At 51.7% G+C, this 17841-nt stretch overlaps 1 protein-coding gene across 1 annotated transcript; it reads right to left on the bottom strand.

Annotated features, from left to right (window-relative positions):
- Nucleotides 1–394: 394 nt before the first annotated feature.
- Nucleotides 395–10397, bottom strand: ACER1 (alkaline ceramidase 1). Its single transcript, XM_074928138.1, has 6 exons — nucleotides 10305–10397; nucleotides 3868–3982; nucleotides 3358–3496; nucleotides 2099–2236; nucleotides 1373–1510; nucleotides 395–563 (listed from the first exon to the last, which is right to left on the bottom strand). Exons 1-6 carry the CDS (start codon nucleotides 10395–10397, stop codon nucleotides 395–397), a joined length of 792 nt encoding a protein of 263 aa, XP_074784239.1.
- Between the last annotated feature and the right edge of the window lie 7444 nt (nucleotides 10398–17841).

The following is a 17841-nucleotide window of genomic DNA, read 5'->3' as shown; positions in this document are numbered from 1 at the left end:
AATAAAATTAATAATAATTAGAGCAGCCCCAACAAGCCCAGCTGTCACCAGTTTGGCTTCTGTATTCCCCGCTGTGCTCTTGTCAGCAAGGGGTGCCACTGCTTGACTAATGCAGAAGACACAGAAGCAGCACCGTCTCCTTCCCCTTCTCAGTGAGGATCTGCTGGAGGAGGAGACCTTCGCTTCCCTGGGCGCCAGTCTGGGCAGAGTCTTCCAGGGCACCTGTGGGCTCCCACCCTGCTTCATGCCCAGCACCACGAGGCCTCAGCTGCTCCCTGCCCAGCCACACCGCCCTTGTGCGAGGAACGGGCGCGCAGCCGAGGCCTTCCCCGTGCGGACACACACGTGCGCATCACGCACCCCATGCCCAAGGGATGCCTGAGGGCAACCAGCTCTAGCACTGTTTGTGGGGCTCCTCCAGGGCAACGTAAGGCACCACGACAGGCCAAGAGTCGCTGGGCCAATATTCCAGCTTTGGCTTGAACGATGGCATCTCGTAGCGGACGTCGAAGTAGATGACCAGTGGGCAGCAGTAGAGGAGGGACATGGCTATCAGCACATGCCTGGCAAGGAAACCAAAAAGACATGTGTTGGGCAGGGGTAACTCCGTCTGCTTCTGCACCTCGTAGGGGTGTGTGGCTGGTGTTGTCACCGTGAGGCTAGACCCAGGGGTATGGCACAGCAGGCAGAGGTCCTGGTCCCCTGATGCGTGGGGTGGCCGGGAGGGTGGGCCCTGCAGGGTTTGTGCCTATGGGGAAATCCTAGAAGAGCTCTGTGAGCTGGGGCAATTCCTTGTGCAGCAGAGATGGGGTGATATAGGGGACTTAAACCCCAAATCTAACCACTCATTCCACCTTGCCCGGCCTAGCCCAGCATGCTGGGTATCTGTCCCAGTCATCCCAGCGATGTGTGAGGATGAATCTGAGAACACACGCTGTGTGCAGTGCTTACAGCCACGCTTGGCCCGGCACTGAGATGTCTCGCCCAAGCAAATCCCTGTCTTTCAGTTTGGCTATTAAAATAACTCGAAGAACACCACACTTCGTGCAGCTTCCCGGCAGCAGATGCAGCCCTTTGAAAGCAAGCTGCTTACCTGGGGGGACTTTTAGAACAATTTGACTTGCAAAACGCTGTTTGGCTGGTGTGGAGGAGGTAAGGGATATTAATCAGTGACTAGAACCAAATCCTTGGGCTGGGAGCAGAGTGAGGAGCAGCATCAATAGCGACAGGGGAAAAGGGGAGAGGGTTGGGCAGAGATGCAGCTGCTCCCTGGTTGAGTATCGCATCCCTGCTGCCATTTCTCCTTAGCTGTGGTCCTTCAGCCCCTGAAATGTTTGGGTTGGGGTTCCTGCCTCCACGCTGGAGCCCTTACCAGAAGCTGTGGAAGTAGGGGAAGTTGATGGCCTGCCAGAGCCCACAGAGCCACCTGTCGCTTATCCAGCTGCTGATGGCCAGCACCCACCACAGGACCATGACTGCGGCCATCCGGTGAACCCTCTTGTCATTGCACCTGGAAGACACAGCGAGGGAGAGGAAGCGGAGTATCGTGTCGGAAGGAAAGTGGGTTTTAAAGAGGGCTGGTTCCTGTCTGCAAATGCTAATGCAACTGGGCAAAACCCAGCAGGTTTCTTCTGCAGAGTATTCATCAGACCACAAGAACTGGAGAACTGTGGCTCTGTAGAGAAGGTTTCTGACTTTCTGTGGGTGAGGATGATGCTAAGAGATACCAAGACACTCCTGTCTTTCTCCCCAGATCCTGGTGGGTTCTCCCAACCCCACACTGGTTCCCAAATCCCTGCCAAAGGGGAAAAGAGCTGCAGAGACAGCAGCTGGGTAGGAGAAGATACACTTGTCCTATGGATTGTCCCCATTCTGCGTGGCACCTGGGCCATCTGGCCTTCTTGCACCCACAGTCCTGCCTGTGCCTCTTCCTCGTCCCTCCCAGGCTGCCCCAATTCTTCGCAGAGCTGACAGTCCAACACGTGGCTGATGAAGACTTGCGCTCGATTCGCTGTTGTGCACAGAGCCACCTCCACATGTGAGCCTGCCAGGAGCATGTAATAGACCTGCAGACAAACCCTCTGAGCCCCCTCCTTACTTTTTCAGCTCGCGCCATGTCAGGTAGAGCAGGTGGAAGGCGATGCAGTTGAGCACGTAGGCATTGAAGGCCGGTTTGATGAAGGACATCAAGGTACTGATGACGGTGGTGACACCACTCAGCCAGAAGAATTGCTTCCTAAAGGGAGTTGGGAGTGAGTATCAGTCCCCCTGGAGTTCAGGGGATGGAAGAACAAGGATGGGAGAGGTCCTGCTCATTGCCTGAGAGAGGAAACCCTTGTGCAGCACCTCCAGTCTGCCCAGGGCTGACCTCAGCCTCTGCAGCAGTCCTGGCAGGAAGGCTGAGATATCTGTTTATACCTGTGTTTTGCCCCAAGCTCCCCTGTTAGGCCGTGACTGAGCAGGGAACACGGCCCAGAAGGTAACTTGTGCGCTATCGTGGTGATGCCAGAGAGGGACATCGAGAGGCCAAGGCGCCCAGAGCTTTGCACAGGGAAGGGCTGCACAGAGGGAGTCCCAGCAGTTGCGGGCAGGGGCTTGAGCCGAGCAAACATGCAGATTTGGGCTGACTGAACAACAATAGGGCTCAGAGGAGCCTTTCACATGCAAATCCCTTGCCAAGTCCCTTCCCCTCTCCCCCGACCATGTCTCCACAGTGAACTCCTGGTGACCTCCTCTTTGGCATGGGAAGTGCAGACTTCCAGGCCTTTGCAAGACTTCGAATGGGGCTGGCTCAGAGGGCTCCAGCAAGCCAGGATGCGACCATCCTTTGGGCAAAGCCCTGCTGGGTTCCTGTTTCTGCTGATCCATGCTCACCCAGCATCCCCATCCTTTCTGCTGAGCTCCTCTAGCCCAGCCAGCCCTCCTGCAAGCAACCTTGGACATGTGGGCTGTTAACTTGGACCAGTTTGTCCTACGGGAAACCCCATCAGCCTTCAGGGAAAGCTCTTTGTGGATGGCAGGGGATGCTGTAACAGTCTGACAGCATGGGTAATTGAATGTCAGCGCTCAGGAACATTTAATTTCCTAATTAATTTTGACATTCTCCATGCAAAGATTCCTCTGCAGCTTTGCAAAGGCAAAGAGCTCCAGTCAACAGGAGTCCAGCACAGCCCTTCCCTGACTCTTCCTCTGTCAGCACATCCACCACTGAGTGATGGAGGGTCCGGTCCCAAAGCAAACTGCAGCCACCTCAACGCTGACCCCTTGCAGGGGAGCTGGCTGGGGGCTGGGGGTCACACATATCAGTGTCAATGTCCCATCCCTCCCCTCAGAGCCCGCAAACCCTCCGAGTTGTACCTGCTCTTGATGCACCTGGGGAAGTAAATCCTTGGGTACCAAAAGGAATATGCCACAGCCAGCGTCCAGAGGATGGAGAGCTCATCCAAGAGTTGTCCCACGTAGCTCAGGGTCATGTGAAAGTACGTAGAGAAGATACCTGCAAGGAGCAAGGACAGCTCGTGTCACCAAAGCTTTGTCCTTGCACAAGTCTGTCTGGCTTGGGAAGGTCTTGGGGGTCATTTCTAAAGACACACAGTTCCTGAAGAGCAGAGCATGGACCTCGGTGTTAGTGGAGGCCTGAGTGAGTCAGTGCACACAGCACCACGGGGGTTACTGGGCTGGAAGCTCTGCATCCAGAGCCAGCAGGGACCATGAGCTGCAGGGCTTCAGACAGACGTGGCTGTTTGCTTTCCCACCCCAGCTTGCCCTTGTGCTTTGGCCACTAAGAACCAACCTCCAAAGGTATCATGAGTGAACAGTCAGGTGCCCTGGCAATCTGTCTGGTCTTTTCACAACCTTGGCACCCACCTACACAGAGGAGCAGGCCAGAGACGATGTACATGGGCAAGGCACGCTGCTGACGGTACTGCCGGTTCAGGTAGAGCAGGGCAGGAGAAAGGGCAAAGAAGCTCACATTGCTGATCTGAAACACAAGAGGCACATTCAGCTTGTTGCAATGATCTTGGGCAAGTCCCGTCCCACCACGTGCCTCAGTATCTCCATGTGTGAAGAGGATACTGATCTCTAGTGGAAAGCATTGTGTGGAAGCAGGTATTACTCTTGGCACAGGGAGAAGGCAGAGGCGTTTCTCGAGAAGTGAAGCTGGAACTGGAAGGACAGCTATTGCTGTGACAGCGGTGGCTGCAGACATCTGGGCTCTCTCTGCAGGTACTTCTGGGCCAGCAAGGTGCACTGGTGTGGCCCTTCTGGGTGATGGTTTAGCTTCAGCTGCCCGGTGTCTTCAAGCAAGCCGCCAAAGCTCTTCTGTTTGCAGCCACCTCCCTCTTCTGTCATCCCAGACCTGCCAGAAACTCCCTGGGTGGCTTCTGCCCCTTTTGGCCAGCGGCCACCCCCCTGCGAGGGGCTGAGTGGCTGTGGGGAGCTAGGCCACCACAGCAAGCCACAGTCAGGAAAACCCCTGTTAACTGGGAGTGAGGGTGCAGTGGCGAGTAGCAGGATAAGCAGGATATTGGTAAGTGGGAACAGGCAGGATTGAGGTGACATCCTGTAGTGTCATGTGTAAAACCACCTGGCCTGAGGGGGGGAGGTATTCTGGACACTAGTAATTACATGAAGTCATAAACCTCCTTTCAGCATACCTAGCAAATGAATGCAGTGAAATGACTCTGCCCTGATTTCCAGCTCTGCAAAATTGCTGCATTGACAGACTTTGATTTGTCTGGGGAGGAGGGGACTGTACTGGGGCTCAGCCCGTGGCTGCTGCCTGGGCTGGTTGAAGCCGTCAGTGCTTCAGGGAACGGCAGGTGCTGATGGGCAAAATGTAGGAGCTGGGGAGGAGCAGCAAGTGCCCAAAGCCTGGCCCTGTCTGCTGGATCAGGCCCACTCCACCCCACAGCTACAGGGGAAGGAAGTTTGAAATAATCCCTGCCCTCTGCAGGTTCTTACCCTGGCTTTTTCACCTGATTTTGTGAACTCAGTAAAAGGGATATCACAGGGAAGTACAGTCTCCCCAGGGAAAATCTTTCTTGCTTATGAAAGATTGAGACTGTGGTGCCACGTTCTACCTGCCAGACAGCTCTCTGGGGTGTTAGAAGAGCAGGGCAGAGCCATCTGCTAAAATACCATTTGGCACCACACCAGGGGGACTTTTATCTCACCCTGACAATCCTTTTCCTTTCATCTTCCAGCTAGATGTTGACCCAGACCGCAGGCCTGGAATTTGACCTCCACAGCTGGAGTCTCACCCCTCGGCAGCTCTCACATGCACCAGGTAAACTGCAAAATCGACGCTGGGCTTGTGATGTCCCGTGGGATCTGAGTTTATGGTAACAGGGCTGCAAATCACAGGGATGTTGTCATATATGTGAAACACACCCTCTCGTATTCCAGAGGGAAACATAATTCACACTTAATGGAAGGTCTCTATTCCCTTTAACACCTGGAGATTAATCTTGAATTTCACCAAGGCTTTCATAAAGCAAGTTGATGCTCCCATTAACAACAATTCTCAGGCCAAGTGGAATGGTTTTCTATAGGTGCCTAGAGCCAAATCCAGGCATGTTCCCGTTCCAGCTATGAAAAGAGAAGTGCTGGTCCCACTTGCACACTGAGGTCAAACTGTTCGGAAATGATCGAGAAACCAAAGGGCGTGTTAAAGTAACAACTGTGTTGCAAATGTTTCTTTTCCGGTGAAATGGTTAAAGAGGCTTTTGGAAGACGAGCGGGGATAGCAAGAACAGAGGAAATGCTTGCAGAAGAGGCAGCTGTATGCAAGTGCCAGCATGCGTGTCCAAGTGAGGAAATGCGGGAGTTTGAGACTGTGCAGAGAGAGGTCTGAATCCCTGCTGCAGCGGGCATTGCAACAGTGCCATTAATTACATAACAGCAATGTTATCACTTCATTAATTCAGTGGGAGATGTGCAAGATCAGATAATCGGAGGGGAGGGATTACCAGGGGAACCGTGCCAATAGGGTTGAAAAGATGGAGTGATTCCTCGCAGAGCAGCCAAACTCCGAGCTTAGGGGAGAGCCACCACAAAACTGCATCCGTGGGGACGTGGAGTCTTCATCACTCATCGGATCCAAGCCCTGATTTGTAAGTGCTCTCTTATATCTTCCCTCTAGGATGTGGCAAGCTCCCAGTACTCCCATTAGGAAGTTTCTCCAGAGTCTCTGCTCACACTGAGCCGCCCCAGCATGGCTTCTGCTTCTACCTACCTGGGCCGTACTGGGCAGGAGGCACCAGCTCCCTCTGCCCAGGATGCCAGGGAGATAAGAGAGCGGTGATGGAGCCGAGGTGTGATTTGACCTGTGAGTGTGACTCGGCCCTGTGGTTTTCCACTGTGTGAGCTCACAGCAATGTCCCACTTCCTAACAAGTGTGAGTTATTGCTCCAGGTGCCTAAGCCGAGCCCGCCTGTACTGGCATTTGCTTCTTTCACTAGGAGAAAAGCAAAACTGGGATCAGCAACATGGCTCTAATCCCGGTGCATTAGCAGGATCATGGGAAAGGCCTCAGGCAGGGCTTCTGCAACTCAGCACTTTGCAGCCTGAGATGGAGGGAGAGACCTGCAGAGAACCTGTTTGCATCTCCGTCCATGACAGAGCGAGAAGAAGCCTCTGGGACGGATTGGGACGGGAGATGCTGGATTGCAGAGCTCTGCCTGGCTCTGTGAGCACAGCAACGCTGGTCCTTACTCAAGGCAGCATTTTCCCCAGTGAAAGGAGATTTCTGCAAGACTCATTGGAGTGCTTTCATTCACTCAAAGGCCAGCAAAACAGCTTTAGCTGACAGAAGAGCCCACAGGGCCAAAGACAGCAGTGATCCTCACAGGATCTCCAGACCCGCAGAGCAAGTTCCTAATAGCCAGACTTGTGTAGCAGAAGATGAGGCTGCGTGTCCTGACATCCCAATGTCATGCCAGTGCTTTGGGGCAGGAAGCAGCTGTTTGTTCAGTGTTTGCAGAGCGCGGGGCAGGGAGCTGCTGTACTCGTGCAGGCGATTTTCTGGGCAGACAGGAGAGCGATGCCTCTGCCACGCCGCGGGGTTACTGAGCCCGTGTGAAAGGCCGGGGCACATGCCACGGCTCTGACACGCTCTGAAAGTGAGTGCTTCTCTGGGCGTATCTAGGTAATTTGCACCTGCAGTTGAGCTTATCTCCACCAATCGATGAAACATCCGGGAGCTTGGATATATGGTAGTGTCAGAGCTCCTGCTGCTTTGCAGGAGAGACCGCTGAGGATTTGGGTGTCATTACCAGCGTCCTGGATCAGTCATTTCAGGAAAGAAATAAGGGTAGAAAGACAAGTCCCTGACTGATGACCCTCATGTAGCACAATACAGTTCTCCTACGAACAGCCAGAAGACAATAAATTTCTGGGTCACTGAGTCACTATAAATAGTGCTTTGTGTCTGAACTGCCTCCAATCATGAGCCACCGTGTATTATGAGGTACTTAAAGATACTGTTTACGTTCTTTTCTCATACCCTTGGTGCTTATTTCTAATAAAAAGCATCCAACCCAAGCAGACCTGAGAGAGTGTGTGGCTGGCACAGAGGAATTCTCAGCAGCACATTGCTGCTGCTGGCACAAAACTACCCTGCTGGAGCCCCAGGCAGTGTGGGGAAGAAGACAGTGAAAAGGATGCTCCACTAGGAGCTGATTTAGTGCGGGAGGCTTGGGTGGGAGCTGGCTGGATTCCCAGCTACTCTACAACTCTGGCAAAGTGACACTGAAGTCAATATTGATATAATTATCTCAGGGCAGGCCAGTGAGATAAGGCCCATAAACCTTGCCACAGGGAGGAAGCAATCTGAATATGGGGAACAAATGAATGGAGAAGAGGAGATCCAGGCTGTTAGGATCTCACCTGAGACAGTGCCCTGAGCCCCAGCTGGTTGTGGAACATGCTGCCAGGCAGCAGGGATAGCTAGGGATGGATCTCAGTCTGCTGATTTCTATAGTCCCCCCTTTAGGGCACATCACAAGGAGCCTGATCCTGTGGGAGAGCCCAGAGCATGAAGAGGGCTCCCCTGGTGCTGCTGCAAGGGGTGAAGGCCAGGCAGTGCCAGCCAGCGGGTGCAGGCTGATGAAGAGGTGATGCCCACGTCAGTGATGCTCTTGCCTGCTTTTGATTACAAGGTCTGGCCCTGAGCACAGTGAAGCCTTTGGGGCTGTTGTCAGATGCTCAGACAACAGCAGTTTTTAAGAGGGCTTGCTCTTTTGTCTCCCCTTGTTTGGACAGGAGGTTGCCTGCCAGCCCTGGTGCAGGCAGCTGTCAAGGCAGGTTTAGACCTCTGCTGCTTTCTCTAGACAGGAATCACACCTGAAGACAGAATCTGCGGAGGTGGTACCCTCTGCCTGCACAGACACTCTGCTGACTTCTGTGGGCTGGTAAAAGCAAGCCTGGCGAGAAGGAGGAGATCAGTGCAGGGACCAACAAATGCTCTTTCTCTGCTGGGCAAGAGTTGCCTTGTGTTGACATAGAGAGATGAACAAGGGCTAGTTTAATCAGTGGAAAAAATCCTGCAGGGTTAGCTCTGCCCACATCTCTCTCTGTTCCTTGGTATCACACTAGCCTGCATCTGTGTGGAAACACGCATTGGAGAAGTTTTCATCTCCTGGAAGAAAGCTGTGTCTGAGCCCTGCTCAGTGAAAATTCATCCCAACAAAGCCCAGTGCCCTGAAGGTGGTGTAGTATGGAAACGTGGGAGATGGCTGTGGCTAGTAGGGACCTCAGTCCAGAACAAGGCATCTGGGTAAGATTTGCAGGAATAGCTACATAACTTAAAAAGCTGTGCCACAAAACAACCTAGGCAGCTAAGAGTTAATGTTTTATGGGAATTAGAGGGCCTAAGACAGTTATGCATCCGGCCATGCCAACTGATGTCTAGCAGGGTGCCGCAGAGAGGTCAGACACACAGGAGAGCTCCTGAGAGACTTCTTGGTGTGTTAGGGATCCTGAGCCACATTGACTGTCTGGGTGTAAATCAGGACCCTTGTGAAAACGGGGTCTCAGCTCCAAAGACACATTTGACAAATGCTGTCTATGTACTAAACTAGGAGGTGAGGAAAATTTATCTCCCAGAATGAATTCTGGTTAAAAACATAACTTTCAGACTTTCTGTTCTTTGTGGAAATCAGCCCCTCTCCAGTGTTGCCAGTGACACTCCAAAACAGAGGCCTTTGGTACCTCCAGCTACATTCGAAATGCTGATATAAGTGATTTCTGTACCTCCTCGCTAGCTCTGCCTCGCTCTGCAGCTCTGAGCCCATCCGACGGGGATGCGGTGCCAGTAAACAGGCAAGAGCACAGCACATTCAGGTGGTTGCCAGAGGGAAACAGGATTCAGTCTGGACTGGTGGATCTTTATTTGTTAATTGTCTCAAAGAGAGGCGACTATATATAGCCTGAGCATCCCTCCTTTGAGACCCTGGCTGGGTAATTAGAGCTGGGGAGCCGCGGGACTCGGGTGAGGGAATTATCGTTATTATAGGCAATTTATTAAAAGCAGGAAATGCTTTAGAAAAAGAGGAAGAGGCATTTCCATGAGAACAAGAACTTCTAGTGTTAGACAGTAATTGCTAAAAGTTGTAAACAAGGCCCTTGGAAGGTTGTAAATCCACATGCCTCATGCCCCTGCTAGCCTGTAATTGCACTGAGGTAGAAGGACATGCTGGCAGAGGATGGTTTGCTACAGAGTCCTCTGCAGAGGATTCTATAGCTGCTTCCAGCCACGCTTCAGCCAGGAGGCAGCATTCAAGGAACTGGCACTGGATGGAGCCTGCATTTTATAAAGGATCATAGGAAGTGAAACTGGCTCATGCATCAGCTTTCCTCTGCCTTGTGTTCTGGATTCCCAACCTGCCCAGTATGGTTCATGCAAGTGCTGTCTCTCATTTTGCCACTCCTGTACATTTAGCTGGAATATATGAGCCCTGTGTGGGACTTACCCCAGTTGGCAGAAGAGCTGCAGGACTGGTATAACAGGATCTCACAAATCTGGGCTAAGGAGCACTGCCAGAGTTTTCTCACTGGGAACTCAGCCCCACACGTGCCAGAAGTACCCCTGACCCCAGCTCAGTTTTGTGAGCAACTGGCTGTTGTAAACAATGAAAGCCCCATGATTTACCCAAAGCTCAGGCAATGTTCCCCGTACCAGCACCTTCCAACACCAGGAAGTTTAAAGGAGTGAGCAGGAGGAGAGAAAACAAGGTTGTCCCATCTCATCTGCCACAAGCAGCTCCTGGAGCCAGCCTGCCCCTCGATGCGCCCGCACTCACAGTGTTGTAGTACTCCGCGATGACCGTCGAGCGCTCAAAGTTGCCTTCACACCAGTCGACTTCAGCGCTCTGGTAGGAAAATATGCTCGGCATTGCTGGGCCACCTTTGCAAAAAGGGAGAGGAGCGGGTTAGTTTTGCAGGCGGGGAAGGAGCGTGCTGTACAGACGGAGGGAAACGGGAGAAGAGCACTCGGTCTGCCGGCCCGCTCGAGCACAGCATCCTTACCCTGCTACAAAAGACTCATCCTCTTCCCAGCACACATCATATTGCGGAGTATTTCCTCTTCTCTCCCCATGATGCAGGAGTGACAAATCACCCTAGGAAATGTTCTGGAACTCTGAGCCTGGGAATGGTCGCCACAGCCCCCCCCGATGTTAACATCTCTCGTCAGGAGTCCACGCTGCCACACGATGCTTCCCTGTTTCAGCCCTGTCCTGTCACCCTGTCTTCTCCCTTCTCTTCACTTTCTTTGTGACTCAGGGCTTTCTGCCAAGAGGACTTCCCTGTACTCCGTGGGATGTGAGCCACCTTTTGGGAGTGGACAACTCTACAGGGTTTATTGCTCATTTGCTCTGTTCTCCTTAGTCGTTTCTCAGCATCTTCCTGAGGGCTGGAGCTCACCTTATGCAAGTTCAGCCCTGGAGCACCAGCACGGACCCTGGGTATTACTGGAGTCCTGGGAGTGCAGAGCAAAGGCGCTGGGAGGTGTCTCTTTGCTGGCAGTGATTTCACTTTGAATGCGCTCCCATCCAAACCCATCCTGGTATCCCAGCAAAAGGTGTCAAAGCTTCACACCTCGAGTGGGCTTTCCACTGCCACATCCCTCAGCCTGACCTCTGGCAGTTGCAAAAGCTTCTGTTACAAGTGGGATTCTAAAAAAAACATCTAACCTTTTGCCTATTTTTCTTCCTCATGCTAAAGACTTTCCTATCCTCAGTGTGGACATCATTTCTCAGCCCTCCTTTATTCATTTGAAAAAGTAGAAGTTCTGATCAAGTTTCCTATTTGGCATGTTTTGTTTCAAATCTTTGAGACTTTGAAGCTGTTTAAGAAGCTGATAGATGGCTGTCAACCCTAGAGGTGTTTGGAAGCACCATCCAAACCCTAGCAGCTGGGTATTTGATACACAAGAGCCACAGAAATTTCCTGGAGCTGAGCAGTTCAGTCCCTGGATGCAGTGTTGAACTAACCCGTCCGGCTGTGCTTGTCTAGCTCTGAAGAATGAGCAGGTACCGGGGCGACACCGAGCACTTCAGTAGCATCTCTGAGCTCCCAAGGCACTGGTGGAAAACAGACCTTTCTTTTCTTTGAAAAACTTTTCAGCTTTGGGTCTAGCGCAGGGAAGGGAAGTTTATCTGCAAACCACTCGTCAGTTGATCATGTTCTTGTGGAGAAACAGTCAAGTCCCTGTTGACACCGGTGTCAGCTGAGCAACACCGCCGAGTTCAACAGTTACTGGAGGTGTGCAGGGGTGTGAAGCTACCACAGCTTCCTCTGCTTCTCTTCCCAAGAAGAAGTTCAAAGGAAGAAAACATGGGAGTGTAACACTAACACAAACAAGTTCTTCTGTAACCTCCTGCTCCAACCAGATCAACTGACTTGTGGATAAACCTCCACCATTCTTTTACAATTGCGAGTTAACGATGCCCTCTCTTTAACCCAGGCTGACTGCATCCTCGGAGCAGGTGAGATCACAGCTACAGAAGAAAAATAAAATAGATGGCAGGCAGATTGGTTTGAGGTCTGCCGCTTCGTGATCTTGGCTTTCCATGTGCTCATTCACACCACAGTGGCTCTCTCCTGATCCCTGGTGCTCTGCATTATGCTTTTACAGCAATGCAAGGGGTTGCATATGGTAGAAAAAGAATCAGACCCAAGCTGGTAAATCCTTTCTCCTAGCTGAACAGATGTCAGTTGAGAGATGGTGAAGGGATGGAGGCACAAGACAGAAGAAGAAGAAGAAGGGAAGAGAAGAATCGAAGCATCAACAAGAGTGCCCAGTGTGCTGGCTTGCTGCTCGCCCAGCCTGGCTTACCTGTGTTCCCTTGGGACAGACCAGCACTGCTTCCACGCGGTGAGGCGAAGGGTCGGGAGCTCCAAGGTTTCTAGCAAAGCTGGAGCAGTAACCTGCCCTGCCGCTCTAGCTCTGAAGGAGTGCCCACGGTGTGAGCTCACCGGGAGCAGCCGCCAGGAAATACCCTTGCTCCGTCTCTAGGGAAAGCGTTGGGATGAGACAAGAGCCATGCGCACCCTCCAGGCAACCCTTCCAGTCCCCCAAAGGAAACATATTGGCTGGAGGGTTTATATCTCTGCACCCAAATGGGCAGGGGCAGAGAGGGAGGGCAGAGAAGCATGAGCTGGAAGGATTGGAAAAGCAGGTAGAAATGCAGTCTGAAATCATCAGTGTGCCCCTAGGCAGGTTACCTGCGCACGCGCGCACACCCCAATCCTAACCCTGTTTTTCCCAGGGGAGGGACTGATCCATACAGCCTCCCTTACAGAGCTGCTCAAAGACCCAATAAACCAGTTTCCACCAAAAAGCACGTAGGAAGCTGCTGCTGCCTCGTTTTTGAGCCACTTTTCAACTTTTCCCTGACTGCTGTTTTATTATCAAAAATAATTTTATTATAAAAATACATCACACTTCTAGTTAGTTAATTTTACTATTTAGTTAAAGAATTGTCTAAATAGGACAGTTCTGGGTGACTGCTTTGCAAGCATTTTCCTCCTGAACCCCATTCAGGATGTCAAGAAAATTGGCAGCAATTAAACTTTTCCCAAAAAGCAACATTTTTTCTTCCATGTAGGGTTGGGAAAAGAAGAAACACGTTGCTTTCTTAAACATAAAAACTTACTGTTTGGTCAGCTCTTCCTGTTGGAGCAGAGGAGACACCACGTTCAGCACCACAGGGCAGGGTCAGACCAAAATCCAGGGTGTCCCTGTCCTGTTCCATGTGGTCCCTGAAGGGTGACACTTCAGTTTTGCCCTGGGGACCGGCTCTTTGGGAAGCTTTGCCATTTATTTTGACAATTTTATGGAAAGAAGTGTACCTGGGAGAGCTGAGCTGTGCAACCCCTCCTGAAGATGCCTCACAAATCCACGCGCATTTTGAAACAAGAGGGTAATTAACCACTGAAGCGGCTTATACTACAACATGGTGGAGCCTCCACTACACGCAGCTCAGTCAAGGCTGGGTGTCTTTGTAGGACAGACAACGCAGCTTGAGGCAGAAGAGCAGAGGTGATCCCCAGTGAGCTGCTCTCACCCCGTGACATGTGGAGGAATTTTGGGGTGAATTTGCTTCTTATTCACTTACAACTCCTGAATGGACTGGGCGAGGAGGAGACTGAGTTCTCATGTCAAAAGAAGGTGCCCGGTTCTCCAGGGGGTCTTGGGGAGAAGCAAGTGGTGACGCCCATCCCACTGCGAGGGGAGGCAGGTGAGGTGCAGTGTTAGCCAGGGAAGGGGGCAGAGGTGGGTTTGAAACTAAGACAGATCATTGCCCAGATAGGAGATGCCTGGCCTGTATGAACATCTTTGAAAAGAATGAGCTTTTTCAGCCCAAAACCTCTGGCATCCTTGGCATGAGCAAAGCACCCAAGCATCACTGATACATCCTGTGCCATAAATAAACGGTGAATAAATTGCTAGGGAGGATGTCACGAATCTGCATCTTCCCTGATTCATCAATAAGTAGCGTTCCGGTCATAAAGAGAGGCTGATTTCCTGGTGAGTCCTCCTGCCCAGCTCCTCCTAATGGTTACATCCTCCTGCCTGTGGTCAGAAGGGCCTGGGATGCTGAGGATGCTGACATGGGAGTGGGCCAGGGAGATGGAGGTGCCCAGGGGTGAACCTTTCTGGGCTTCATGTGAGAGTTACACAGAGAGATTCCCCTAATCCTCCCTGTATCCGAGAGTTCTTTCTCTCGAAGCTTTCCCCAAAGTCCTCACCTCCTTGCTAAGACTTGCTGCCTCCTCTCCACCTTTCTTCTAACAGGTGACATCTCAGCTTGCTCAGATATGTCTCTTCTGCACCAGGATCTGCCCAGAAACCTCATGAATGAGTTTTGTTCCTCATCCTGTCCCCTTAGCTGTTCTATTCTGGCTCCCTTGGACTGAAGCCATCTTATGAGACCCCACACCCCAGGCAACGTCCCAGGCCTTGTGATGAGGGACATGCTTTAATCTGGAGAGCTTCCTCCCATCTCCTCTGCCTCTCTGTCACCCCTTGGGCAGGCAGCGGGGTCCGAGGGTGTTGCACAGAGCCAGCTGAGGGCAGGCAGTGGAAGGGGCAGGGGCTTTCACAGGAGCCAAGCCTGCAGCCTCGAGTCTTCTGCAAGCCTTTTCTAGCTGTGTACTCACAGGCTGTGGTGAGGAAGCAGTTCTGCTGCTGCTACCACCAAAACAGGGAAGTGGGGACTCTGGCATGCAAGTTTGGGGGAATCCAGTTGCTTAACTTGAGGCTGGTCCTACCTGCCTTGTGCACCTTGGATGGACACTTCTACCTGAGCTGCTGCTGACGAGGGATTTTTTTAAAAAGCCCCTTTGGAGAAGCTGTGGCTCAGAGACACGTGTCTTTTATTGCCTTGGCTGGTGTGGAGCTGTGACTGTGGGCAGAGGGGCAGTAACAAACAGCCGGGGCAGGGACGATGAGGTGGGAGTGCTGGCATCCCACATCCCTGCTGCTGTTTGCTCAGCAAGTGTGAGTCAGAGCCCTGGGGTGGAAGGAGACAAAATGACTTTGCTCCCTTCTCACAGCGAGGCAGTGGGTGAGTCGGGAAGGGAACCCAGGCATTCTGGCTCACCAGTGCCCTTCTGCATCGCTCTGCCTGTGTCCAGGAAGGCCCTGAAGCAGCCTGGGCAGGCTCCATCCTGCTGCTTTTGGTACATGACTTTAGCTCCAAGGCTGCAATTTCATGCTTCCAGGTATAAAAACACAGGCAGGTGATCTGGGAGCCTTGCTAATGCTGAACAGTTAGATAATCCCCATCATTCATGGCTCCACAGGGCAGGAATCATGTCCTCTGCTTGGTTTGGAAGCTGTTTAGCAAATTGCGGTCTGGAAGAAATAATAACAGCAGCAGGAGACATGCTAAAGCTGGATGTGCTTTACACAGCCAAATGAAAGCATTTGTCTCCATTGCTGCTGCATAGCCTACCGGGAGCAATGTACCCATTCTTACTCACATCTGCAGAGCTCTATAATAAATGTCTGTGTTTCTCCCCCAGGTAGGGCAGGGGCTCCAGGCAACAAAAAAGCATCGGTAGCAACAGCAGACAGATAACACCCCACGCGAGGTGTGGCTTTGAAGATTCAAATGTCTGAAACACCTGCTCTTTTACAACATCGTGGCCCCGGTACTTGTGCAAGTCAGCCTCCAGAGGAGCAGACACAAGCTGTGTCAGATCCCAGAGGGTTGGTCTCAGGGTCCAAGAGAAATTCCCCACCAATCCATCATCATTGAGCAATCAGGCAGGCACTCTATTATCTTTACTCCAGGCAGGATGCCATACCAGTTAACCCAATAGTCTTTGCCAATCTGACCACCTCGTGCTTGTTTTGAAATACAGACAGGTTTAAAACAAATGCCTTAATTGCTAATTGTAACAACAATAACAGTGATAATTAAAGGAAGTTCTCCCAGCGCTGTCATCTGTCACATGCACTCAGTGCAGTTGTGCATAGCTGCACACTTTGGCTCATGGGACTCAGCTGGAGCTGCTGGACGGGCAAGGGCTAAGCAGAGACTTTTCTCATTCTCCCCTTCTTGTAGATGAAAGTATAAGCTATCTAAGTGAGGAGAGAGAAAAATCACCTTATTCCCGGCAGTGCTGTAACAGCACAACCAGGGCTCTCCCAATTAGGTGTGGGCCAGAGACACAGTGAGGGCTGCCTCGAGTCCTGTGTAGTTTTGAATGTAGCAGACACAGCACAGGGAGGCACCTCTTGCCAAACCAAACCCCTGCATCTAGCAACTTTTCACCCTTTCTTACTTGCAGGAATCTCGACTCTCAAGCAAGGAGTGAAAATGGAAGGAGATGAAGAGAGAAAGTTCCTTTTTGCTCGGGCTGAGCTTGCAGCTTTACATCACAGCTGGCAGAAGCTTTGCACCCAGGTAGGTGTGTTTATCTAACGCTGCAATCCTTTCTGAGAGTGGCGCAAAGCTTTGGCAGGAGAAAGCGATGGTTTGTGCAAGTTCTGAGAGACTTAATAGCGTCTGCAACAGGCCCTGGGAACCAGAAACTTCTTCATTCAGGGCTGTCTCTGAGTTCTCAAGGGGAAGAGCCCCCGGCCCCTCTTTACTCTGGGTGGAAAGCAGGAGCTGCCGGCTCTGTTTCAGGAAGGGAGAAGCTTTGTCTTGGCTCACGGTGAAGGATGGGGTAGAGCCTGGGGAATTAGTGCCTTTGTTAATACTTAGAATGCCTAAGGAGGCAGACCACAGGTTTGCCTCAGACCCTGTCAGCGGTAGTATTGGTCTGTTGGAGGGAAGATAAGAAGAAAGACAAGCAGGAAATAATCCTGCCCCATCTTAGAGTGGTCAGTGACTTAATACTTCCTTAGCTGGAGGTCCTGGACCATCATGTTTAACCGGTCAGAACAAACCAATCCTGCATACATTTATCTCTAGCTTTTAAAGGTTATTTTCTGAGGTCATATCCTATGGTAATGAGGTCCAGTTTAATTAGGTGCTGGGTGAAAAAGTGCCTCGTTTTGCCTATCTGCTGCCTGGTGGCTGCACTGGGTGCTCTCCAGCTGGGCCACTTCTGGAGTGGGAAACCATGTGTAGCTGTTCCCTGCTCTCATCCTCCAGCCCCCTTCGCTGCATCTCCCTGCAACCTCCCTGTCCCACCCCAGTCGTTCCCAGTGCACATCCCTGTGCCTTGTCTAGTTTCTCATCTCTATTCAAAGAAGCAAGTCCCATCCCAGATGCTTTGAAACCTCTGTTTGCCTACAGAAATAAAGAGAGACTAATTTAACACAGTCTCCCTGTGTGTATTATTTCGAAAACAGAAATTGGTGTGAATGCCTCCTAGGCAGAGAAGAGGGGTTCTTATAACAAGGACACGGTGACGCTGAGAAGCACCACTAGAAAAACCTCTTAGAAGAGCTTGTCACCTGAAATAGCAAAGCCCGCGAAGGGCACAGAAATGCTGCCAGCAGCCAACAGAGCAGATCCAGCAGGAGTGGAGCAGGGGCTGTGTCCCACTCTCTTCATTCTTGGTTTAGTGCCTGGGCTCTGAGACCACAAGAAAAGCCTCTCCATCCTGCTGCAGCCACCGCCTGGCACAAACCTCCCTCTTATTTCTGAGAGCAGATGAGATCCACTCATAGCAGAGAGCATCCCTTGTGATTCAAACTCAAGCCCTGCAGATAACAACTGGTGCTTGTGTCCTCCTGCGAGCTACTTAACAGCCTCTGTCTGAGTGTGCCCGGGAAGTGGTCTGAGCACGGCTCCAGCACAATAAAACAGGTTCATGTGAAGACCACCCCACTCTCCTGCAGATCCCGTCCTTGGTGGCCTTAACACAGAGCTG

This window comes from Athene noctua, chromosome 27 (genome assembly GCF_965140245.1).
Source record: "Athene noctua chromosome 27, bAthNoc1.hap1.1, whole genome shotgun sequence".
Lineage (NCBI taxonomy): Eukaryota > Metazoa > Chordata > Aves > Strigiformes > Strigidae > Athene > Athene noctua.
This window is presented reverse-complemented; position numbering and strand designations above follow the sequence as displayed.

Excerpts from the sequence above, each read along its gene's own strand:
- ACER1 (XM_074928138.1), bottom strand. The coding sequence starts at position 10,397 with ATGCCGAGCATATTTTCCTACCAGAGCGCTGAAGTCGACTGGTGTGAA. Across the intron at positions 3,983-10,304 it reads TCGCGGAGTACTACAACACT|ATCAGCAATGTGAGCTTCTT; the intron begins GTGAGTGCGGGC and ends CTTGTGTTTCAG. Across the intron at positions 2,237-3,357 it reads CCCAGGTGCATCAAGAGCAG|GAAGCAATTCTTCTGGCTGA; the intron begins GTACAACTCGGA and ends AACTCCCTTTAG.